The 26,782-nt window shown below is 38.7% G+C and overlaps 1 protein-coding gene across 5 annotated transcripts in view; it reads right to left on the reverse strand.

Annotated features, from left to right (window-relative positions):
- Positions 1 to 26,782, reverse strand: part of LOC124376042 (histone deacetylase 9-B) — a 59,753-nt gene that overhangs the window by 30,098 nt on the left and 2,873 nt on the right. The window contains exons 1-2 of one of the 5 annotated variants that reach the window (XM_046834914.1): positions 16,064 to 16,567; positions 772 to 983 (exon numbers count right to left, since the gene is read on the reverse strand). In XM_046834914.1, the coding sequence (XP_046690870.1) occupies positions 772 to 983; positions 16,064 to 16,163 (312 nt within the window). In that variant the 5' untranslated portion in view covers positions 16,164 to 16,567. Of the gene's footprint in view, positions 1 to 771; positions 984 to 16,063; positions 16,568 to 26,782 lie in introns of those variants that run through there. The other 4 variants (XM_046834912.1, XM_046834913.1, XM_046834911.1 and 1 more) reach the window with 4 other exon arrangements.

A 26,782-nucleotide genomic window follows, 5' to 3' on the forward strand; every position in this document is an offset into this window, starting at 1 on the left:
ATCTTGAGTGCCCTGTTATTGAGCTCTTGCAACCCTTTTGAACACCATTGGGATGAATTTTTCCCAGGCGTCCTCACCTCACCTCCATTAGTTAGTAAATTCATGGTCATTTAATAACACCCTTGTGTCTGAAAGAATTTCACACAAATCTCCACAAACCTTGAAGGAACATCTTTCCAGAAGTTGGAGCTTATTTTAAGAGCAATGTGGAATGGAATGTTCCAAAAACACCCAATGATTTTATAGTCAGGTGTCCGCAAACGTTCAGAGTCAAGAGTAAAGACGTTTTTATTGTCATTTCAGCCATATATAGCTGACGCAGTACATGGTGAAATGAGACAACGTTTCTACAGACCCCTAAATTAGCATAAAGCACGTTACTGTATATTTGTTACTGTAATAATATTGCCAATATTTACATTTAGTAAAACAAACTTTTTATTGGATTCGGGTTACATTGTTCAGGGCCTGAGTTTAGCCCCGCCCCCAGCTTTTCTCATTTGTTTAGGAACAGAATTCGAATTTTCAATGTTTTAATGGCAATTATGAGCCCACTTGCACGCAGAAGAGTCCAAAGTTTCACGTTTAAGTCGGAATTTCTGATTAACGACAAGCAGGCAGGAAATAATCAACCAGAACATTTAATCCACCAGATGTACTGAGGAAACTCAGGTGAGCAGATGAACTCATCTATAAGCCGCATGTAACAGCTATATAAACATCTAGACAAGTAGTAATAGTGAACACGGGTATCCAGGAAACTGATCAGACCTTGATATGCTCCTGTAGCTGAGCCTGGTGCTGTCGCAGTAGTGCCTGATGCTGCTTCTGAAACTCGGCGATGAGCAGCTGCTTCTGGATCTGCTGTTGCCTCTGGATCAGCAGTAGTTCCCTCTGTAGCTGCCTCTCCCATTCTTCTGAGTCTCGTTCCCACTCTGGCATGCTGACCTCAGACCTGCCCACCGGGGACAACACCTCCGATCCTGACACACAGAGACACACACACACACACACACACACACACACACACACACACACAATCATTTTAAAGCTGAAGAGTCCATTACAGAGCCACACCAAGAAAAAGTGTAAGCAGAGGATAAGCCTGAAGCCTAAAAAAAAAGAAGAAATATTGTGATCTTTTATGTAACTATCAGGATACTGAATAATACTTAGTTCACTTTCCCTGTCACCCTCCCTGATTCATCTTGATGCCCTACATCTGGATGGAGCTCTCTTTAACTGGAGGTCACTCTGTGCACAAGAGGATGGTTCCACATGAACAGTCTTAAGATCCAGAGCAACTCAAGACTTTTTCAAGAACTAATATCAACAGTCTACTACAATAGTTCAGGACTCATGAACAGTTCTGCTTTTTAGCGCTTATCACTGAATAGTGCTCCTCAACAATGATGAAACTGTAATAAACTTTAATGAATGGACATTTGGTAATAAGGATGGGCTCCCTTTTGAGTCTGGTTCATCTCATGGTTTCTTCCTCATGCCAACTCATGGCAGCTTTTCCATGCCACAGTCGCCACTGGCTCATTTATTAGTTTTTTTTGAGGATGTTTTAGACTATACTTAATGTCAACAGTCTGCAACAAAGACTCAGGACTGCAGTTTGCATTTGATTAACATCACTGCACACCTCAACCATGCTTAACTGTAAGAAATAGACATTTGGTGCCACATAGATGAGGATAGGTTCCTCTCAAAGTTTCTTCCTTATGCCATCTGAGGGAGTTTTTCCCTCACCACTGACTTGCACATTACGGACAAACTTACAATTACAAAGAAGATTCTTATTCTTATTCATTCTTTATTTCCGCATTGTCTGTGTGAAGCTGCTTTGAGACAATGTCCACTATCAAACGCACTATACAATTGTATTGAATAAACTTATAATGAACAGCCTTTAGGCATTTATCTTATACATTCCAATTTCATAATCTCTGTAAAGCCACTTAGGGACAATGTCCATAAGAAGACAACTTTAGCTACAGGACAATGGAAATCTACCTCCAATGTCATGTCTAAAACTAATTATCCAGATCTTTATATACTTCATAATATCCTTTTGAACTAATGTATGTACCAAGTTCTTCACATGGGATTTACCTGAACACCACATCTCACACTGTATATAGTAGAAAGTTCAATATTTTTTACTCTGTGATACAATTCCACCTTCTCAATTTATTAGCATAATAATGCTTCATTACACTACAGAAAAAGGTGATTACAGTTATCCAAGATGGCCACCCCCATTCTGTTACAGTGTTAGCAGTCAGGGACACGACTAGAATTTGGAAGGACCGCGTGAGACGAACTCATCACACAAAAGTGCAAACGTGCAAAAATACTAAAAAGCTAAATCTCTATTCAAAAGAGTACTATACAATCACACAACACACAAAGGGCTGACTACACAACACCAAAAACCTAGCAAAGTAACTGGGAAAGAGAGAGGAATCGTACACAGGTGGCTTTAATAACGATTAACAGCCAGGGTTAGGTTTAGGGTGTGTACATTTTCATTTACATTGTGTCCCAAACACAATAATCTGCTATTCAAAATGGCAGCGCTTAAGAACTGAACGCAAAGATTTTGAATTTATGGCCTTCATTAATGTTTAGCTTTATGAATTCAATTCGATTTTGTAGGTACAGCACGTTTAACATTGAATATTGTCCCAAAGCAGGACCATTGTAGCACTGGGATATCTGAAAAAGCAAAGACCAGGCGCTAAACCTGTTAGCTGCTTAGCTATATTTATGCTGTGCAATGCGTAATTACAGTAGATGTATAATTAGCACTGGTTTAATATATCCAGTTGAACTCCTATTTACTTATTAACCTTACATAACCAGTATGCCTTGTATATTCTGCATATATTGTCTACATAATGTATTTGTAATTATTTAAAAACAAATTTCCTTCCCTATCATTTTCTTATATAGAAAGCCACAGTTCAGTGAGGAAAAATCAATCTACATATTAAATATTGGTCACAAAACATTCGTTGTTTTTTTGAATAATAAAAGTAAACCGCATCTACTAATAATTATATATAAATAAATCAGCACAAACATTTTCTTAAATCGATGCTTCGCAACATTTATGCTGATGCACCGATGCGAATCGCTGAAAATGCACCATTCCTAATATATAAGAAACTAGTTGGAAGCCTTCATCTGTGCTGTTTTTTTTTTTTTCCACACACAATCATCATGTATATAACCATGACTTCCATCCTTGAGAACAACATATGCAGTGTGACCTATTCTAACATTTGGGAAACAACAGCAGCCTGGTGGTTTTCATTACAACTCCCTCACTCAGTGTTCTCCCATAAAAGAGACAAAAACCTCCACAACCCAGATGGAAAAAGACCCTCTGCCCCCCAGCTTTTGTCCCATTGCCCCAGTGCTTCATGGTTCCATTATATCATAAAAAAAGCTCTTATATGAGAAGCTATCCAAGACTTGTCAGAATTAGCTTGGGCAAATCAACCAACAGTTCATATCATATCAATTCAACAACATTTTGATTTCAACAGTTGATTTTTTTTCTTATAACTTATACTCAAGATGTTACTTCTACAAGACCTCTGATTATACTGCAAATACCATAATATTTGGTGTAAATATAAAGTGTAACTGGGTTATTACATCATGATATCAATATTTCCCAGTGAAACTGCTTCTAAACCAACTCTAACATTTTCTTTCCTCTACAATGGCAAACAAATTGACAATATCATAAATATCTATTATCATTTATAATAATTTTCTTATACTGATCAGGCTAACATTGTGGCTCAGTATAACCTGATCAGTATAACCTGCCTAATATTGTGTCAGTCCCTATTATCAAGTCAAGTGAAGTCAAGTTTATTTCTATAGCGCTTTTCACAACAGACATTGTCTCGAAGCAGCTTTACAGAAATCAACAGTTAAGGTGAACAGTGTGTATTTACCCCTGATGAGCAGCCGTGGCGACTGTGGCAAAGAAAAACTCCCTCAGATGTTATGAGGAAGAAACCTTGAGAGGAACCAGACTCAAAAGGGGAACTCATCCTCATTTGGGTGACATCAAGAGTTTGATCATAAATCTTTCAACAATACAGAACACTAGAGAGTGAGAACTAACATGAGCACTGGAGTATAAAATTATAAGTAATGTTCTTTCTACAGTCTTATACAGTCTTTATGGTTATAAAACTAGGAGCTACTGAGCTCAACATTTGTGATCATCACAGATATAACACAAGCAGAGAAAAAATAATGATGATCAGGTGATCAGGAATGTCTCTGTTTCAGTTATGTTTGCAACTAGCCTACATATGTGGTGCATGAAAAAAGTCGCACAATTACAAGAAACAGGTTGATGGGCTGAAAACAGTGTTTGAAAAATAAACTGAAGTACTGATACCAGAAAAATGTACTTAAGTACAGTAACAAAGTATTTGTACTTCATTTCTTCCCATCTCTGTATATTTGAAATGTATAAGGCTGAAATGATTTCTCAAGTAATTAGAATACAAAAAATTATTGAGGCAAATTATTTTGCCTCAATGCTACGTTTATTTAACTACACCCGGAGCATCTTACAGTGTGCGCAGAGCGGTGAAAGAAGCGAAGCGGCGCTACGGGAGGAAACTAGAGTCACAGTTCCAATATGGTGACCCTCGGAGCCTGTGTCAGGGACTAAGAACCATCATGGACTATAAAACACCGTCTTCCATAATGGGGAATGCGAACGCTTGTCTGGCAGACGAGCTAAACATCTTTTACCCTCGCTTCGAGGCTGCAGCTAAGCACGCTAGCACGCAAGCGACACAAACAGCATGCACTGTGAGAGAGCCGGAGAGGTCAACACGTTCACCATCTCGGAGCATGACGTGAGGAGGGCATTTAGGGGAGTAAATACGAGGAAGGCAGCAGGAACAGATGGCATTACAGGTCGGGTTCTGAAAGCCTGCGCTGACCAACAACGGTGTTCACTGAGATATTCAACCTTTCCCTCTAACAGTCTGTTGTCCCCTTATGCTTCAAACAGTTAACCATTGTTCCTGTCCCAAAGAAGCCCCAGCCCGCCTGCCTCAACGACTAACGCCCTGTAGCCCTGACCTTAGTAGTGATTAAGTGCTTTGAAAGACTGGTCAGAGACTTCATCACTGCATCACACTGGATCCTCTACAGTTCGCATACCGCCAGAACCGCACTACTGAGTACTCCATTGCTCATCTCCTCCACACAACAATGAGCCACCTGGACTACAGAAAAGGAAATTATGCAATAATGCTGTTTGTGGACTACAGTTCAGCTTTCAACAACATAATTCCCTCCACACTCACCTCTAAGTTGGAGGTCCTGGGACTTAGCTTGCTGCTGTGTCTGATAGACAGACCACAAGCGGTACGGGTGGGCAAACACACCTCATCCACCCTCTGGAGCTCCCCAGGGTTCTGAGCCCCCTGCTGTACTTACTGTACACATACGACTGTGTAGCCACTTCCAACTCCACCACCATCAAGTTTGCTGACGACACTGTTGTGGTGGGCCTGATCTCCAACAACGATAAGACGACCTACCTACAGAAGATTAAAAACCTGGAGAGATGGTGCCAGGAGAACAATCTTCTCTTGAACATCAGCAAGACTAAAGAGTTGATAGTGGACTTCAGCACGAAGCAGAAACAGTCATACCAACCACTAAACATCAACCGGACCCCAGTGGAGAGAGTGGACAGTCTCCGGTACCTAGTTGTTCACATCACACAGGACCTGTCCTGGTCCTGTCACATCAACACCCTGATGAAGAAGGCATGGCAGTGTCTGTACCATCAGAGATGCTTAAGGAACTTAAAACTACCCTCTCAGGTGATAAGAACCTTTTACACTTGCACCATTAAGAGTGTCCTGATGGGTAGCATCACTGGTTCGGGAAAAGCACAATACAGGAGAGGCGAGCCCTTCAGAGGGTGGTGTGGTCAGCTGAACATACCATCTGCCCCGAGCTCCCTGACCTGCAGGACATCTACAGCACGCGGTGCCGGATCAGGGCCAAGAAGATTGTGAAGGACCTCAGCCATCCCAACGATGGACTTTTTTCTCTGATGCGTTCAGGGAAGCGGCTTCCGCTTTTTGAAAGCAAACACAGAGAGAATGAGGAGGAGCTTCTTCCCGTAGGCCATTCGGAGTTTAAACCAGGAAACACCCAGAAAATAGTACTGGACCTCTCTCTATCCGTCTTCACTATTTCTGCACAACTTTTTTGCACTATTATATGACACTTTAAATCTGGACTGCCACTTGAACTCTTTATACCACACCGTACTGCACATGGACACTTTAAGGACAATCACACTAACTCACTTTAATTTGTACTGTCAATATCCGCCATATGCATCCATCCCCATCTAGATTCGTGTATATACATATATTTTCTATATATTTTTTTTAATTTATCTACTTATTCTTATTTTTTTATCCTTACATTCTATTCCTTTTTCCATGCTTGAACGTCGGACGGTCGTATAAAGCATTTCACTGCATGTCGTACTCTGTATGTATGTGTATGTGACAAATAAAATTTGAACTTGATTTGAACTTGGATCACTGTGTTTCCCACTTCCCATTATTACTGACGCACCACTTGCTAAAGTCTGGAGCGCACCGGACAGGTAAACACAGAAGAGACTGCAGAATATAAATAGAGGAAAGGGGAGAAAACAGCAAGGGGCAAGGAGAAGATTCATGTGGAAGCCCCTTTTCCGCCATAAGAAAATTCGATAAATAAATAAAAGTTTGCCTAATTCCAACCTTTTTTCTCGCAATTCCAACTTATTTTTTTAGCCAATCGGGCAGCGTAGTGTAGTGGCGACAATCAATTGAAACGCATTGTACCAATATGAGCCTCTGATCCCTGAAGGAGATGGAACCAGACAGATGAAGCAGAGGAGCCTCGTTCATACACCAGCAGCTTCAAACTTTAGCACGACAACATGCTTACCGGTGGATGCACCAGAAATGTCGGCTGTTTAAGAGAATTGTCAGAAAAATCTGAGAAAATCAGTTTTTTTTTTTTTATGTGGTGGAAACAAGCTTCCAAATGATTCTGGCCAAAGAAAACGACATTTTTAAAGTTTGGGTTTAAAAAAACCCAAACCCTGTGAGTTTACTGAAATGTATTTTATATTTTTATGTATGATTTTTTTAATTTATAAAATTGTATTTGAATCTAAATTTTAGTTTTCACAGATTGCAATTTCAGCAATACAATTAAAATTTTTTCTAAAAAGAAAACAAATGAATTGTTAATTTTAAGAGACTCGTCTTATTTTCTCTTGTATATTCAGTTTTTGCTCTTTAATAAAGAAAAAGTACTTCTTATCCGATTACTCGATTAATCGCTAGAATAATCTAGGGTTAGGGTTAGGGTAGAATACTCGATCACTAAAATAATCGATAGCTGCGGCCCTAATTAACAATCAAATGATGAATTAGTTAGAAACTAGTTGCTATGGATGCAGGTGCCATCAGTTCTTCTTATGAATGACTTGTTCGTCATTGAGTCAGTGTTTCTGATGCAAAGTCACCCTACATTACCAAACACCAAGTAACTAAATTAGGATACAATTATGTCTTTCGCAAACTGTTCAACATTAAACTGTTGGTTACTTTAAGACCTTTATCTGGGAGATCACAGGGATTATGTATGTGAATATTTGATCTGTTAACTGGTTGCATATGTCAGATTTATTGCATGATTCGACCAGAGAAAAGCGGCTGCTATCAAACATTGTTTACTTAATCAACTGGTTTGTGAAGAAATTTCATGCTGCTTCATAAAAGTACTTTTTTAGTATTTTTAAAATGCTATAATGCAGTAGTTTAATAATAGAGAGATATAAACAAAGACAGAGACAGTGAGAAAGAAAAGAAAGAGAGAAAGAGAGAAAGAAAGAAAGAAAGAAAGAAAGAAAGAAAGAAAGAAAGAAAGAAAGAAAGAAAGAAAGAAAGAAAGAAAGAAAGAAAGAAAGAAAGAAAGAAAGGAGACATATTTAAGCAGAGTGGGAGAGGAAGAGAAAGAAATAGACAGACAGGCAGACATAGAGTGACAGACAGAGACAAAGAAAGAGAGAGAGAGAGAGAGAGAGAGAGAGAGAGAGAGAGAGAGAGAGAGAAAGACAGAGACTGACAAAGAATATAAAGAAATAGTATGCAATAAACTCAGATTTGTGAATACTGTTCTTATTTGAATGTGTGTGTGTGTGTGTGTGTGTGTGTGTGTGTGTGTGTGTGTGTGTGTGTGTGTGTGTTTAAACTCTTTATACTCTTTAATTATATAAAATTTAAAGCACAATGATCATGCAGAGCCGCAAGAAAGCGCAAACCCGAACTCTATTGCAAATGTGTGCAAAATGGGGGAAAAAACTTCTCTGAGTCACAGTTTGTCAGATGTTTCATCATCAAGCTGGAATTTCAGGATGAAACCAGAAAAAAACCCAAACCAGAAGTACTGACACTAAATCATACTTCACACTTCCTGTATCTTTTACTGTGGAATGTCTAGGAACTCGGCATGAAACCTGTTTCGAAGCATAACTCCAGCGGCCCCCTTTGCTTTAAACCAGGGTCCTTAAACTACAGCCCCACATTTGGAACGTCCTCATAACAATGCCAGAGACATATTTTGAAACATGTGTTCTGCTTATAACATGTCTGTATTAATGTAATGATAAAGGTTGGCTTTCAAACTAAAATTTCCCTTCATTTTTCCAGCATTCGGCCCACTGTCATTAAAAGAACCGGACTCTAGAGGCGAATCAATGACGCCACGTGTTGTTTGTTTTTACACGTGAGACTGAGCATTGCACAGAGAGCACTATATTATACTTAAAATTTATAATTTATTAATTGTATAATTATATTATTAATTATTAATATACATTTTTTCATATTTTTTGTAATAAATTTCAGTACTATTTTACATGGAGTGTTTTTTATTCAGTATCCTGTATTTAAAGGAAGGGAAAATTATGTGGCCCTCAGAAAAAAGTTTTGGGGACCCTGGGGTTAAACGTAACATTTCACATTTCCGTACATGTAAAACGTAGACAAAATAAATGCACAATATTGTCGATTTATTTCCTCAGCATGTGTATAAGTTGTTGTGAAAGACACTTTTGCATGTCCTATGCAGACAATGAAGTAAATAGTTTAAGGCCATTGGGACGTCGCTAATCGGCAAAAATATCCGGCTGTCGCCGCTGCTATGCGAACCTTTCCGTGAGTGAGAAAAAAAACACAGAAAGCCATTCTGACCAGCGACAGAAATCTTTTTTAAGCCCAATCTAAAGACAGACGGCATGTGACTGTCATGTTCGAGACGCGGTTCGACTATTTTTACACGCGTGAACAAAACGGTAGAAAAAGGAAAGGCTGCTTGGCATGTGTGGAAATGCAGGCATTCGTCTGTGTGTGTGTGTGTGTGTGTGTGTGTGTGTGTGTGTGTGTATATATATACACACTCCGTATATACACTCCAGCCAATACACTTCACACCTGCTTAGGTTTTTTTTTCTCTTACACAAGCCTATGTGCATGCATTGAAGTATACACTCGCTATCATGCAGGGGGAAAACACACACACACACACACACACACACACACACACACACACACAAGTGTGAGGAAAAAGAAAGAAAAGAGAAAGAGAGACAGAGAGTGAAAAAAGAGTGAAAGACTGAAATAGTGAAATAGTGACAGAAAGAAAGAAAGAAAGAAAGAAAGAAAGAAAGAAAGAAAGAAAGAAAGAAAGAAAGAAAGAAAGAAACACACAGACACACAGACACACAGAAAGAAAGAAAGAAAGAAAGAAAGAAAGAGGGAGAGAAAGACAAAGAAAGGAAGGAATAGAGAGATATAAACAAAGAAAGACAGAGAAAGAAAGGGATAGAGATATAAACAAAGATATAGACAGAGAGAAAGAAAGAGAGAAAGAGAGAAAGAAAGAAAGAAAGAAAGAAAGAAAGAAAGAAAGAAAGAAAGAAAGAAAGAAAGAAAGAAAGAAAGAAAGAAAGAAAGAAAGAAAGAAAGGAGACATATTTAAGCAGAGAGTGGGAGAGGAAGAGAAAGAAATAGACAGACAGGCAGACATAGAGTGACAGACAGAGACAAAGAAAGAGAGAGAGAGAGAGAGAGAGAGAGAGAGAGAGAGCAAGCGAGAAAGAGAGAGAGAGAGAGAGAAAGACAGAGACTGACAAAGAATATAAAGAAATAGTATGCAATAAACTCAGATTTGTGAATACTGTTCTTATTTGAATGTGTGTGTGTGTGTGTGTGTGTGTGTGTGTGTGTGTGTGTGTGTGTGTGTGTGTGTTTAAACTCTTTATACTCTTTAATTATATAAAATTTAAAGCACAATGATCATGCAGAGCCGCAAGAAAGCGCAAACCCGAACTCTATTGCAAATGTGTGCAAAATGGGGGAAAAAACTTCTCTGAGTCACAGTTTGTCAGATGTTTCATCATCAAGCTGGAATTTCAGGGATGAAACCAGAAAAAAAAAACCCAAACCAGAAGTACTGACACTAAATCATACTTCACACTTCCTGTATCTTTTACTGTGGAATGTCTAGGAACTCGGCATGAAACCTGTTTCGAAGCATAACTCCAGCGGCCCCCTTTGCTTTAAACCAGGGGTCCTTAAACTACAGCCCCCACATTTGGAACGTCCCTCATAACAATGCCAGAGACATATTTTGAAACATGTGTTCTGCTTATAACATGTCTGTATTAATGTAATGATAAAGGTTGGCTTTCAAACTAAAATTTCCCTTCATTTTTCCAGCATTCGGCCCACTGTCATTAAAAGAACCGGACTCTAGAGGCGAATCAATGACGCCACGTGTTGTTTGTTTTTACACGTGAGACTGAGCATTGCACAGAGAGCACTATATTATACTTAAAATTTATAATTTATTAATTGTATAATTATATTATTAATTATTAATATACATTTTTTCATATTTTTTGTAATAAATTTCAGTACTATTTTACATGGAGTGTTTTTTATTCAGTATCCTGTATTTAAAGGAAGGGAAAATTATGTGGCCCTCAGAAAAAAGTTTTGGGGACCCTGGGGTTAAACGTAACATTTCACATTTCCGTACATGTAAAACGTAGACAAAATAAATGCACAATATTGTCGATTTATTTCCTCAGCATGTGTATAAGTTGTTGTGAAAGACACTTTTGCATGTCCTATGCAGACAATGAAGTAAATAGTTTAAGGCCATTGGGACGTCGCTAATCGGCAAAAATATCCGGCTGTCGCCGCTGCTATGCGAACCTTTCCGTGAGTGAGAAAAAAAACACAGAAAGCCATTCTGACCAGCGACAGAAATCTTTTTTAAGCCCAATCTAAAGACAGACGGCATGTGACTGTCATGTTCGAGACGCGGTTCGACTATTTTTACACGCGTGAACAAAACGGTAGAAAAAGGAAAGGCTGCTTGGCATGTGTGGAAATGCAGGCATTCGTCTGTGTGTGTGTGTGTGTGTGTGTGTGTGTGTGTGTGTGTATATATACACACTCCGTATATACACTCCAGCCAATACACTTCACACCTGCTTAGGTTTTTTCTCTTACACAAGCCTATGTGCATGCATTGAAGTATACACTCGCTATCATGCAGGGGAAAACACACACACACACACACACACACACACACACACACACACACACACACACACACACACAAGTGTGAGGAAAAGAAAGAAAGAGAAAGAGAGACAGAGAGTGAAAAAGAGTGAAAGACTGAAATAGTGAAATAGTGACAGAAAGAAAGAAAGAAAGAAAGAAAGAAAGAAAGAAAGAAAGAAAGAAAGAAAGAAAGAAAGAAAGAAACACACAGACACACAGACACACAGAAAGAAAGAAAGAAAGAAAGAAAGAAAGAGGAGAGAAAGACAAAGAAAGGAAGGAATAGAGATATAAACAAAGAAAGACAGAGAAAGAAAGGGATAGAGATATAAACAAAGATATAGACAGAGAGAAAGAAAGAAAGAGAGAGAGAGAGAGAGAGAGAGAGAGAGAGAGAGAGAGAGAGAGAGAGAGTCGAGAGAGAAAATCTAGTTCACTCTGCAGCTCAGGACCCTGTTTTCCATATTTGACACAAAGCCAAGAGTATTTGACTCTGTGAACATGAGCGTGATGGAGGTACATGTTTGTAAAGTGGCCGCTAGTCAGTCAGACTCCTGGGGCCCCTCACCCTGAAAATACACACGCCACAAAAAGCAGCATGCACCAAAAACAGAAGCATGAACCTGACCTCCGTGTTGATTACTACTAATAGACACGAGCACATACTCCGATCACAATAACAGCTACAGGATTAGCTTTAGCTAGCGTGACTGCCTGCACCAAGCAGAGGAGCCCCTGCACCGGTCCAAATGATCAGACTGGAAATCTACAACCATGAACAATCCGACTGCCAGGTGTTCCCACACAGGTAGATAATTCATAAATAAATAAATAAACAAACAAACAAGGCAGAAAGAGTGAAGGTTATAAATACAGCCTTTCCGGTGGGTGGTTTTATTAGGAGTTAACTCAGACAGAATGATAACTGAGGCTAATCTTAGCACCCCTAATGCCTTAAGCCCAAAATAACGAGGCCAGGAATAGCTGTGCCCGAGAGCCAAGGAGCCAGAACATCGAGCTGGCCTCATGCTCTGCCTGGCCCCGTGAGTCTGAGCGAGGTAAACAGCATGCTCCTCACGCCAGGCTTTAACTAGCGCCAGGGGCCAAAGTCAGGCCTCCGAAGCTACACACGCTCCGTGAAAGTAGGATCATCAGATACTAACTGGCGCAAGAATACACGCATCGTGTAGGAGCTTCATCAGGGCATTTTATACTTTCAGCCCTACAGCTTGAAAAAAATCAACATTCTTATAATATTCTGATGTTTTGAAGTGTTTCATGAATAAACTTCAATGTTTAAAACATTGCAACATGCAAGTTTAGGTAATGCCTGTGTTCATTTATTCATATATTAACCACATAAATAAATAAATAAATAAATAAATAAATAAACACTTGCATTAATCAATAATTATTTTATCTAGAAATAATAATAATAATACAGAGAGACAAACTGATAAAATGAAAAATCTTATACTTTTCTCTATACACACACACACACACACACACACACACACACACACACACATTTTCTCTCTGCTTATATATTGATATATTGATACATCTATCTATCTATACATCTATCTATCTCTCTCTCTCTCTCTCTCTCTCTCTCTCTCTCTCTCTCTCTCTCTCTCTCTCTATATATATATATATATATACACACACACATACACAGCATATGTGTGTGTGTATATATATATATATATATATATATATATATATATATATATATATATATATATATATGTGTGTGTGTGTGTATTTATGTGAATGTGTGAAAACACATACACACATATAAATATATATATATATATATATATATATATATATATATATATATATATATATATATATATACACACACACACACACACACACACACACACACACACACACACACTTGACATTTTGCAGAAGTACTATGTTGACATACCCGCTCTATGTTCAAAAGTAAAAGATTGGATCTTAAACATTCAAACATGATTTTTTTTTTTACAGAATTGATCTAAATTTAAATAGTATTTGCACCAGAGAAAGCTGTTCTGACAGGCTTATTAAGTACACCACTGAAGCATGTAAATGTCTCAGCCAAAAATGAAAATATATCGGAATAATATAATCTCCAAATACTTTTCCCATTCCAGATTAGGATCTTTGGATCCCCGAAGCCCTGGTCAGCTTCAGCTCCAAGCCACTCCAGATAAAAATAAAAGTGTGGGCCGTATGAATAAATGCAAGAACGCAGACATGTAGGTGGCTGTTTTGTTCAGCGAGGCTGACGTGTGTCAGGAGAACGCTTGACCTCTATCTTTTATTCATCGCCACCAAAGGCCATTATTCTCATAGTTCGCTTTCCATGCAGCGTCTGTAGCGGAGTGTATGTTCAGCTCAGCACATACAGCACAGAGCTTTGCAGGGCTAGAAGCACTGACTCACGCTGCTCAACTCTGAAATGTCCCTTAGTGGCCAGAGTGAGTCAGAGTGGACGAGAAACAGAGATTGAGCTCAAATAAACAGAATTATAAAACAGACTAAAAATGGAAGCGCTGGATGACATTTTTGAGTTGACATGCTAGAAGTCACATGACGCTCTTAAACAAAACTCCCTGGAGGGGTGTTTATAATGTCATACACCTAAGATTCACAAAACTGATATATTAAGCAGCAAGTGAACATTTCCTCAAAGTTGATCTGTTAGAAGCAGGAAAAAAGTTTTTAGACGTCTGGGTCAGAGCATCTCCAAAACTTCAGCTCCGATGTGGTTCCGATCTAACAGATGAACTCCTGTAGCTCAAACTGCTAAAGAGGTTAATGCTGTTGATGCTCGACAGGTCACACTGTTTAGCCAGTAAAAGGGGGACTATATATATTTTGTGAAATATACAGTAAATTACAGTAATCCCCCGCTTTACCGCTGTTCTAATCTGGCGCCCCGGTTTATCGTGGAATTGTGTTCCACACATTACTAGAGAGCACGATAGACCAAAAAACTTATAGGGAATTGTTTTTATGTTTTTAAGGAGTTTTATTTTGAAATAATGAAATGTATTAATAAAATTATAAAATAAAGTAAAATGTTAATACAGTACAGTACTGTATTCATAAAACAGCATTTCTGGGGTGGCATCCGTTTATCGTGGTTTTTCGTTTATTGAGGGTGGAACGGAACTGTCGCCATAAACGGGGGATTACTGTATTTATAGATATTGGGTCTCCCATGGCCATGGAAACTCAGGGTGGGACTGAGGATAAATGCATCATTGTCTGCAATTTTTAAAATCTTCAAGAAAATGATCCCAGTGGGGGAACAGAAATAATCCTGTTTTGAGCATGTTCATGATTCTGGCCGTGTACCAGTGTTTCCTAGGACCGGTTCTCCAGGGATCGTTGCTATATTGGGTCTGAGCAGCTTAATGAAGTGTCCACTCTGCATCCAGCTGCAAGGGACCGGCGTTTTTTTACAGTTCCTTATTTTAATTTTAATTTTAAGTGTCAGTGGAGGACAAGGAAAAGGTCTTTTAATTAAGAAAATATGAATATTCTGTGTGAAAAGTGTGCCATGGAATTACAGCAAAGACCAAAATAGGAGAATGATGCGTACAGTGACGATGGCGTGGTGTTTAGTTTAGTGACCTGTAATGGAAAACCCCTCATTTAAAAAATAATTCGACGTTATAGCGAATCCTACTGTGCGATGCCTTCAGAAAAATAGGTTCTGACATAATAGGTTCCCACACACACACACACACACACATACACACACACACGACATAAAAGGGTAAACAACAATGCACCAAACACACACTTCCACATACAGCATCTTTCCTAAGACAAGCACAAACACTACACACACACACACACACACCACACCTTATTCCCATTGAGACCTGAAAAACGTGGCAAAGAAGAGAAGCGAAAGGAAATTGACTAGACATGTTTGTAGGCATATGGGGTGGCAAAGACGGGCAACAGGGGGGCACCAAAGGGGTGTTATGACTAAATGATGTATAGGAGGAGGACAAGTTGGCTTAAAATCCAACGCTCCATGAATTTGACTTGAAGTAGAACAAAATTTAATCTGGGGTGAATATTGGGGTGGCATGCCATCCCGGGCCACCCTTTGCAGACACACCCCTAAAAGAGAGGGGGGCGAAAAAACCCGAAAAGATCACATGGAGGAAGAGATGGCTGAGAGGAAGTGAAAGACCGAAAGAGTTATATAAAGAGAAAAGGACAAATATAGAAAAGCAAAAATATCAGCCTACAGTCTGTGTGTGTGTGTGTGTGTGTGTGTGTGTGTGTGTGTGTGTGTGTGTGTGAGAGAGAGAAGATAGAGATGGTACCTGAGCCAATCACACTGCTTGAGATGCTGTTTGTATCCAGGAGGTTCCTGAGCCACTCAGCAGGGATGCGCGACTCGCTCTCATAAATAGTCTGCAGCATTCTGAATGCGAGACGAGTCCTGTACCCCCTCACCCCGGGACAACCGACCCTCACCTAAATCCCACAGCAGGGACGCTCGCTTTCCTTTCGCTCCTCCTGTCCTTTTTCAGTCTTCCGAGTCACTGTTGAAAAAAACCCTGGTCTGTTCGAAGTCTTTCGATTGACCGGTTGACTAAAGAGGAAAGAAAAAAGCCTGCACTGTTTGTGTTCTTTTTTCTTTTTCTTTGTCCTCCCTCTTTTGAGATTCGCCCCGGTGTGCAGCCCGTCGCACTCTGACTATCTCTGGATCGCTACAAAACTATCTGTCTCCCACCTCCTCTCTACGTCTCTCGCTCTTCCTGTCATCACCATGTGAATGTACAGCAGTTCCCTCTCCTCTCTCTCTCTCTCTCTCTCTCTTTCTCTGTCTCTTTCTATCTCTCTCGCACTCCCAGGTGGCAGGAATAGCAGCAGGGCCGGCCCAGGACAGAAATAGGCTGGGCCAAACCAGGGGAGTGGAGCAGCGGCTAGACGCTTAAAATAGCAACACAAAAACACAGCTGTCTGCCTTCATCCTTCTCCCCAGCTCCCTGGTTCCTCTTTATCTCCTCCTCTCAGTCTTTCCTTATCTTTCTCTTTTATTTACACTAACCCCCCACCCACCATTTTCTTCACCTCATTCTTTAATGTCCTTCAAAGGCTGTTATTTCATCAGCCATTTTTTTCCACCAGATTAATAAACATCGCTTTTTTTTCACCATTTCTAGCTCTTCTTTCTGTATGCATTTTCCATCCTGTTCACGATGCTGTAGGTCAAGTGGACGTGCTTCTCTGATGATTACATATATAGTATACAAAAAAAGCTTTTTTTGCCATGTTGCAATACGATAAAAAGAGCTTGTTTCATGCATTCAGGACACTAAGGAAATCTGGTAATCAGCTTCATCCTTATCTAGTACAAAGCTGCTTGGGGTTTTTTGTTTGTTTGTAGTGTGGGGGTAACTAAGTCTTGTCAATGTGTTCTATAAGATTTCACCATACATTTTCATGCATTTCACCACACAGCCAGCAGAGGGCTCACTCTATACATTACACAACACTCCTTTTGAGGCAAAAGGGGCAAAACCTTCGGGAAAAAACAGGGTGGAAAAAGTAATAAAAAAATTCTACTCAAGTGAATGTTACTGTTACCTAAATAAAATTTGACTTCAGTACTAGTAAAGTTACGAGTCTAAAAATCTACTCAATTAAAAAGGAGCTCATTTAAATTTTACTCATAATAAAATGCAATAAAGCAAAAAAACAAACAAAAAAACACTACAGTACAGGACGAGTCTAATGTGAGTTATGCAGTTTACTGACAAAAAAGAAAAATGTACTGTTATAATTGTATTTATGATAATGAGAAAAATCACGAATGCATATTCAGAATTCAGAGCGCACGCATTAAACAACTTTCAATTCGATGGCATTTCAACAACATTTGAATATTTATTTAAAATGAATATAATTAATAAAAATAATGCAAAACACTTGATTAATCAATTAAATTGCCACTAAATAAATTGATTAATTAAAATTAAATAAATGGAAAGATTTTATTAAATAGTTTACTTTTGTTAGATTTCATTTAGGTAATTCAGATGTGTATGCAAGTGTGTGTAAGTGTGTGTGTGTGTTTTACATTTAATATTTAATTTTCTAAAGATTTGATCTACTTAACTGTTCTACTTATTTCAGCATCCTTTAACAAATGTCTTCATTCCTTCCATCCTTCATTCATTCACTCCCTCGATATGTGAAATTGTCAGGATTTTCTCATTTCAAGAGCTGGACATAAAGAGCAAAAAAATCCATAGCGCTAGTGTTAGCTGCTAGTCACTTCCTGGTTAGCGGCTAACGATAGCGATATTGATTCTTTTGTGTTTTCATGTGTGTGCAAAACAGATCTTATTTCCAGTACAGAGTGTGTAAACACTGTGACACTGCGCTAACTCTACTTTCTTTTTTTTTATACCCCTGGCATTGTAATTTTTTCAAGTTTATTAATAATATTAAAAAAAATTGCACTCAAAGTATGAGGTATGAAGTATGAACTAAACATAGATAAACATGTTCCATACCTGTATGTAATATGTAATTATTATTCGCATGATGGTCATGAGTTGACTCATGATTAATCGCACATGTATCTGTTCTAAATGTACCTTAAATTGACACTTTTCAAGTTTTTAATACTCTAATCAACATGCATCAAATATTGATGCTTTATGCAAATGTTTATTAATATTAAAACCAAACTCACCGTAGAGAATGAAGACAAAATATACTTGTAAATGTTTTCAAGTAATTATGGTGTTTAAATTACACAAATCATCATGACACCGAACGGAATTTTGCTGTGTTTCCACACGGACGGTTTGAATTGCCGGACGTGTGCATCATGGCGGATTTTGGTTATGATTGTTAATTATTTTTATATTATTTATATATAACGAATATTTATTTATTTATATTTTTAATAAAAAACGATCGAACAGAAATGTGCGCTGCATTAATTGCACGTTAACAAAATTAATGCCGTTAAATTTGCTTTAACGTATATATATATATATATATATATATATATATATATATATATATATATATATATATATATATATATATGGATCAGCATCCTGCAAGCCCAATTGGAGCAGGGTTACTGCATGGAAATCTATTTCTAGCATTTCTCAAATGTTGCTTAAAGCAGCAGTCTGTCAATCTTAACACCATCTACGTAATTGTAATTTCTTCCCTAGTGGTTCTACAGAAACAATACATACTCATGTGGCTTGTCTAAATAAATAAATAAATGGAGCGAAGAGAACTACCTCTGTTGCAGAAGAGAGGGCAGGGCTCATTTCCAGCTCATTACAATGCAAACAGGAGCCGAAATGTAACTGTAGCGTTGCTGTGAATCACAGTACGTGTAGACTATTACATGTCTAGGAATACTTTTAAACTTGACAAACTACAACCAGAAAGCTTACGCTGGCTGAAGTTCTGCGTTTAAAAAGGTTTCAGCATGAGATTTCAGCTCGCTTCTGAACCTGCCGTTCCATTTTCAAATGACCCGACCTGGTCCATCTCCTGTAATGCTGAAAATGCTATAAAAATAGCCTGCTAAAAATGAACAGGCAGTTTGTGGTTGGAGAAAACCCTTGTGTGTGTGTGTGTGTGTGTGTGTGTGTGTGTGTGTGTGTGTGTGTTTCCTCCATTTTCAGTAAATAGCATTTTTCTGCCCAGACTTTATTTACATCCACCACTGTCATTTGGTAAATTTGCAAAAATCCAGCAGTTACAGGATGTCCTTGTGTGTGTGTGTGTGTGTGTGTGTGTGTGTGTGTGTGTGTGTGTATGGTAGTGATTTTTTTAAATAAAGTGACCATTTCACAATGTTTTCCACTCTATTCACTTGACAGAAATACACTACTCTAAATGGGCAAAAGTTTGACACCTGAGCATAAGATACATATGTCCTTCTTGAACATCCCATTACACATTGAGTCCATCATAAGTTCCACTCTTCTGGGAAAATGTTTTACTAGAATCTATGTGAGATTTTCTACACCACAAGGGTGTTAATAACTGACCTAGGTGTGGTAAGGAGGCCTGAGAAGCAGGTAGCATTCATATTCATCTCGAATTTCATCGGTGTTCAGGAGCTCAATAGCAGGAGATCTTCCCATCTAAACCCATGGAAAGCATATCTTCATGGAGCTGGTTTTGTGAAATAGAATGCTGGAACAGGTTTGTCCTGTACAATTATGTAACTTTTGTGGTAAAAGTTTAAGAAAGAACCACATATGACTAAGTCAGGTGATACCTTTTGTCTATGTAGTGTATATGGCGAATTAAAAGATTTACAGAACTTTTCAGAACATTTTTGGATAACAACCAAATTATCCAGACATCCGAAGTCGGGCTTGGAGAAAGGAAACATGCCGTGAGGTCGAAAGAGGTGGAACACATCCCCAGGAGAAACTGCAAGCAACAAGTTTCCTTTTTTGCTATTGTTGGCCAAAGTGGCATCATGACTGGGTTTTTTTTTTATTGTGGGGAGTTCCTGAGATACATCCTCATACAGTGGACAATACTGCCAGTGAAACCCAGGTCTCTCACACACACACACACACACACACACACACACACACACACACATACACAAACCTCCTGCGAGTGAGGTTTTCCTCTCCAGACAAAACAGACACTGCTACTGCTGTAGCAAAAATAGGTCATGTGCATTGGCTTGTTTCTGACTAATTTTTCCCCAAGGTGGAAGACGGCTAGTTTAAAAATGGACGCAACAATAAAGCCGAAAAAAGCACAAACCAGACTTCACAAAGTTCATCATGGATCGGGACTATCCACGTGAATTCCCCAGAGATCTATTTATATCCGATCATGTCAGAAGGCTTGAAGAGATGCAACACAAAAATGCCACATAAAAAAAAAAAAGCATTTTTTTATGAAGGCTTTCAAATTCTCCAAGCTTAGAGGAAGGATGTGTTTCGGTTGTCAGTTGTGGCTTGGCAAGATGGCTGTACAATTATCGTTTCTATATTTAAGCCTGGTTTTGACGTAAGTGCACTTTAGCTGTATTTTTTCTTTCTGCAAAAGAAAAATCTTCTTCAAAATACGTACATTCGTGCATTTCTCGACTATGTATTAATTCATTTTGCCGTTTATGATGGCGAGAGGATCATTACACCCGCCTCTATTCATCGCCAAACATTCCAGCAAAATCTGGGAGATCCCAAGAAATTCCTGGGACATACAGTGGTGTGAAAAAGTGTTGGCCCCCTTCCCTTCCTAATTTTTTTTTTTTTGCATGTTTGTCACACTTTAATGTTTCAGATCATGAAACAAATTTCAATTAGTAAAAGATACACAAGTGAACACAACATGCAGATTTTGAAATGAAGGTTTTTATTATTGAGGGAAAACAAAATCCAAAACTACATGGCCCTGTGTGAAAAAGTGTTTGCCCCCCTGAACCTAATAACAAGCAGCAACACTTTTTCACACCACTGTATAATCTCTCCAGCTGGTTCTGAGTCTTAGTACAAGTTCTTGAAATGTTACTCAGAACTTTCGAGCCACTCGCGGCTTCTCGTCAACTATCAGATTTTTCGCGAGTTACTCTCAGTCCGGTTCCAAATGAAAAGTCGTGAACTATCGAGGTCACGAGTGTCACGGTCGTGAGCATCAAGTTTCCACTGTACACTATACACACTATATGGAAAAACTCTTCTTCCAAACTCTTACCACAAAGCTGGAGGGACAATTTTGCATTTTCTTCATCTCAACCCTATTGAACATCTTTGAGATGAATTTGAACACTGACTGCCCCCCAGACCTCCTCACCTCACCTACATCAGTTCCTGACTAGTCCACAATCTAGTGGAGCATCTTTTCATAATAGTGGAGAGAAGTAGAAGAGCAAATTGGAACTAAATGTAGATTGCAATGCTCAAAAAAGCACATACTTATTACTATGTGTGTGTATATATATATATATATATATATATATATATATATATATATATATAGTATCTTCAATCTGCAACTCTTGGGGCCCTTGAGCAAGGCCCTTAACCCTCTGTGCTTCGGGGTACTGCATCATGGCTGACCCTGCGCTTTCTAACATCACTATAGAGATATGAGAAGAGAAAATTCCACTTTACAGTAATGTATATATATCACATGTATAACAAGTACATGTGTGACTAACCACAATTCATAACCAAGAACAGGAACATAGATGCTTTATCTCCTGTTCGTTCAACTCTACAGATACTGCTGTCTTTGTCAGTATTTTGTAAGAACTCAGTGGTTTATACGTTTCTTAAATACTTCTCCACCATGAGCAATGTCTCTGCATTGACCTGAAAGAAGCATCTCGGCCATTTTTCAAGGAGAAATGCACAACCTTGGACTAGGAGTTGTTGATTTATAACCCAGACACTTTATGCTCAAGAGCAGAACGTTTCAATACCTTTCCAACCTTGTGCTGCTTCTTATTATCCTTTACAAGGAAAGACAAGAAGACAACCATTTGACAAATCAGTCATCCAACTTAGTGGTATCTATTTATCACCAACATACAGTTCAGCATCAGTTTAACAGCAAGCAGAACATTTAAAGAGCAATAAATGATGGAAGAAACTTCAGACTCGAACTCGACACCCGTGGCTGCAATTTGCGTGATTATTTTAGCAGCTAGAAAGAAGGTTTTGGGTTCATGATCATTTTAATAGAAAATAATCAGTGCTTGAATATTTATAAATTTATAACGTGACTTCTGGACATCCGGAAGGTTTATTTGAAGTCTCTCAGAAAGTCCCCATGATACCTTTTTCTGTCTGAGATCGTCTAAGAGTTTAACTTGCACCCATTTCTGGATGCTTCTTCTTAGTCTTTGTTTTCATCTCACCCACTGGTGTAAACACGTCCACGTGTACATACGCTCGTGTTCGAAACAGCACACGTTTCAGAATTAGCCATCTGGACGATCTGCAACATAGCGAGTCGGGTTAATGCTCGACGGACTGCAGGCCAACCAACCAAACCTGATGTTAATCACGGCTGACGAGCGCTGCACTGAAACGCCGTCTCACACTGTGTCTTTCAAATCAACAGCGCCCCCTATGGACCAAAGCACAATAGTGCATGAGAAATATTTTACCCTGACACCCCACTGCTACTTTAATTTAAGCCAGACGTACTCCGACACACACACACACACACATTGTATATATATATATATATATATATATATATATATATATATATATATATATATATATATATATATACAGACATATACTCAGACATAATCTTTTACAGGGGTGCGAATCTTCACAGGTATGATCCGATTCAACATCGCAATGCATCACAATGCTGTGCATTGTCAATGTTTGTATATTATAAATAAATAAATAATGATTTTTTTTTAACTCCCTTTTTTTGCTATTTGATCTGCTCCAAGAAAGTACACGTCCTGAATGTAGCAAACTTCAAACAAATGAACTAATAAACATTAGTAAATACTAAAAGCACATGAAACTGTAAACTTATATTCTATATATATATATATATATATATATATATATATATATATATATATATATATATATATATATATTTGGTTTTGTTGTAGAGTTCAAGTATAACCTTATCTTTAAAGTGGCTGCATGATGGCAGCTAATATCCAGCATCTTCAACAGGTGATGAAACCACAGAATAAAGGCTGTAGATCCTTCGCTATGAAAGCAGCTACAGATCTGATTATTCCTTTTCCTTCTCCGAGAGGATATTGTTTGTTATATTTCTGCCAGAGCTAAGATTGTCTTGGCACTGGCAGGCGTCAGCATCTCTGTGTAAAACAGCTAATGTGGTTTCTTAAGTTAGTGGTGTTCCCTACATATTATCTTTGTGTGTTTCAGAGTGTCTTGTACCAGTTTGTACATAAAAGCCAAAATATGGCCAGATATTAGATTTTTAAATTCTGGGTACATTATCTATGTCGCTTTGATGTTTCGCCTCTGTCCGCCATTTTAAGCTAATGCTACATGTGCGTACGTGCTTTGAATGACATCAGTAGGCCATTACTTTTATACATATATTTATATCTTTTATGATTACTGCTTTTTATAACCATGTCAATCTGTATTGAAACTGAAAATTGAATTGCATGAAATTAGAAATGTTTCTAAGTGAGTTGGAGGTAAGAATTTTTTTTTTGCATGTTTTGTTCATGTTTCGTCGTTTTCGTTGCCGTATTTGTGGTTTTCTGTGAATTTGAAATCATTCTATGCTGCCTTCTGATTGGTGGCTTTTATACAAGCAGTCGAATATTATACTATAAAAAGAATACATTGGCGTTGGTGTGGGTCTGTGGGCACTGATTCGGCCACCAGTGACTAGATTGAATTTAGGGCAGATGAATTCCTTTACCTTATGTACCGATTTTTGATCGTGCTGCAAAATCAGGTCAAAAATTCTCCAGTACAGAAGCAGTCAGAGAAGCTGAAGCAGTGTCCTGTTACTGTACGTCAAAACTCAAGTATTTTGTAAGCAGGAAGCTTTTGGGTGGAGGTCTGCTGGGATTTGTTCCTTCCCAGCTTACATATTAGTGTGTGTGTGTGTGTGTGTGTGTGTGTGTGTGTGTTGCCTATAAAGTCTGGAATGTAACAAGCATCCACCCTTGTATCCCCTTTAGACAAAAACGTAAATCAGTACAAGAAAACCCTAAGATTGTTCAAACACACACACAACCCTGCTTGAATTTTCTCTTTGACACGACTAAAATAAAGTTAAAACGTCTGACAATGTCTGAGTGCTGATGCTGGAACGTCTGGGCATTAAAGATCTGGAGTGGTGTTTCAGTACACCTAAATATTATAACTAGAGTATTGGGTATTACAACAGAAGCAAATCACATACTCCATGGATGCATCTCCAAGTCGAAAGTGAAATGTAAAGAGAAATGTAATCAATATAATTAAATTAAGAAAAAGATGAAACTAGTAGTACACTAGTAAAAAACTTTTTTCGATATCGATCGGGTCGGCGTCAACTGTATTAAAAATACCCAAAACTTGTTTCGACATACTTCATACAGGAAGTAGTTGCATTTGCGCTGTACAAATTGTGTTTCCGGGACGGACCGAGTACATTCACATTTTTACATTGCGGCATTTAGCTGACGCCCTTATCCAGAGCGACGTACAAAAGTGCTTTGAATCTCTAGCAATGAAGAAATCTACTCTGGTACCACAAGGTGTTATACCTACAGTCACATCACTTGTCTAAGGTGGTTTTGTCCCAACAAAACAATGCAACAGCAATATAAGCAAACACAACAAGAAGTCCAAAATCACAACAGCAGGAAAGTCAGAAACACATCAGTGTTAACTCACTTCAGCATGGATGCCGCGGTCTCAGCTCCTATGTGCTAGATATGGAGCCGGGTTGTGGGTGGAAAAAAAAGTGTGCAGGTGGCACTTTTGGGATTAGTTTAAAAATAGTCGCTGAGATCATGTTTCAAATTAAACAATCAGACATAAATCTAATCCATTTACCTTCACAAGCAGGTCACGGCAAACGGAGAGATGTAAATGCAGACAGAAGTGATTTCGCAGTTGCTTATTAGAAATGCGTGCACACCACAGTGATCATGTTTTCCATGCAAAGACAGAGACAAATGTGTATCCTGTGTATCCCAATGCAGATTTCAGGGTAGATTCGGGTCTTTTTTGCAGGTTTTGTGTTTGAACATTGAAGCCAGGCATCAAAAGAAACATCACATGAATGAGCCAATCAGCAAAGAGCATGACAGTCTTTAGTAAACCTTCTGTTTTTAGTTCATATCCATGTGTTTTTGAGTCGTGCTTTTACATTTGTTGTGGGGTTTTTAGTTCTGATTTATTACGATCTGAGATTTATTATGTTGTCAATTTGTTGAGTTTTTGAAGAGGCAAGTGGTTTGTATGTGGTTGCACTTGTCTGTATGTCCACTCATTTTTAACACTGTGGTCTGTTTTCAGGGACGATAAGATTCACTGATTCGCATCGGTGCATTGGTGTATAAGTTAACGATGTGATGCATTGTTTTTGATATATTTGAACTATTTATTTATATATAATTATTATGAGATGTGCTATACTGTAGTTACAAAATTAGCAATAATTTCTCACCAATATTTGATATGTAGATTGATTCCTTAGCGCTAAACTGTTTCTCAATTAATTAGATTTAGATTAGTGGAATTAGACTTGTTGCTCTTCACAAAAAGGGCTAGGCAATTAAAAGATCGTTAACACCCTGAAACTGAGTTACAGTACAGTGGGCAGGGTCATACAGAGGTTTTCCAAGACGGGAAGTTAAGACCTCGTGCTGTGCGTCAGGTGTAGAAACTGTTTCAAAAAACAGACGCATGAGTGCTGCAGCATTGCTTAAGACGTTGCAAAAGCTGAAGGTCCACTTGTCAGTGCTCAGACCAACCTGTCCAAGAGCATGAATTACTGGAACCATGTCCTGTGGTCTGAAGAGACTAAGATAAACTTGTTTGGCTCAGATGGCGTCCAGCATGTGTGGTGAGGAGAACCAAGAATATTGTGTTCTGCCTACAGTCAAGCATGGTGGTGGTAGCATCATGGTCTGAGGTTGCATGAGTGCGGCTGGTACTGGGGAGCAGCGATTCATTGAGGGGAAACATGGATTTCAACATGTACTGTGACATTCTGAAGCAGGACATGATGACCTTTCTTCAGAAACTGGGCCGGACGCCGAACACGCCGCTAAAATGACAACTACCTTGCTGAAGGTGAAGGTGATGGAGTGACAAAATATGTCTCCAGAACTGTACACTTTTGAGCACCTGTGGGGATCCTCAAGTGGAAGGTGGAAAAGCATCATGTGTGTAACATCCAGCAGCTCTGGATGTGATTATGGAGGAGTGGAAGAGGATCCCAGCAACAATCTGTGCAGCTCTGGTGAATTCCATACCCAGGAGGATTGAGGTAGTGCTGCATAACAATGGTGCTCACACACAATATCAACACTTTGACATGTCCACTTAGGGTATAAACAC

This window comes from Silurus meridionalis, chromosome 22 (genome assembly GCF_014805685.1).
Source record: "Silurus meridionalis isolate SWU-2019-XX chromosome 22, ASM1480568v1, whole genome shotgun sequence".
Classification (NCBI taxonomy): domain Eukaryota; kingdom Metazoa; phylum Chordata; class Actinopteri; order Siluriformes; family Siluridae; genus Silurus; species Silurus meridionalis.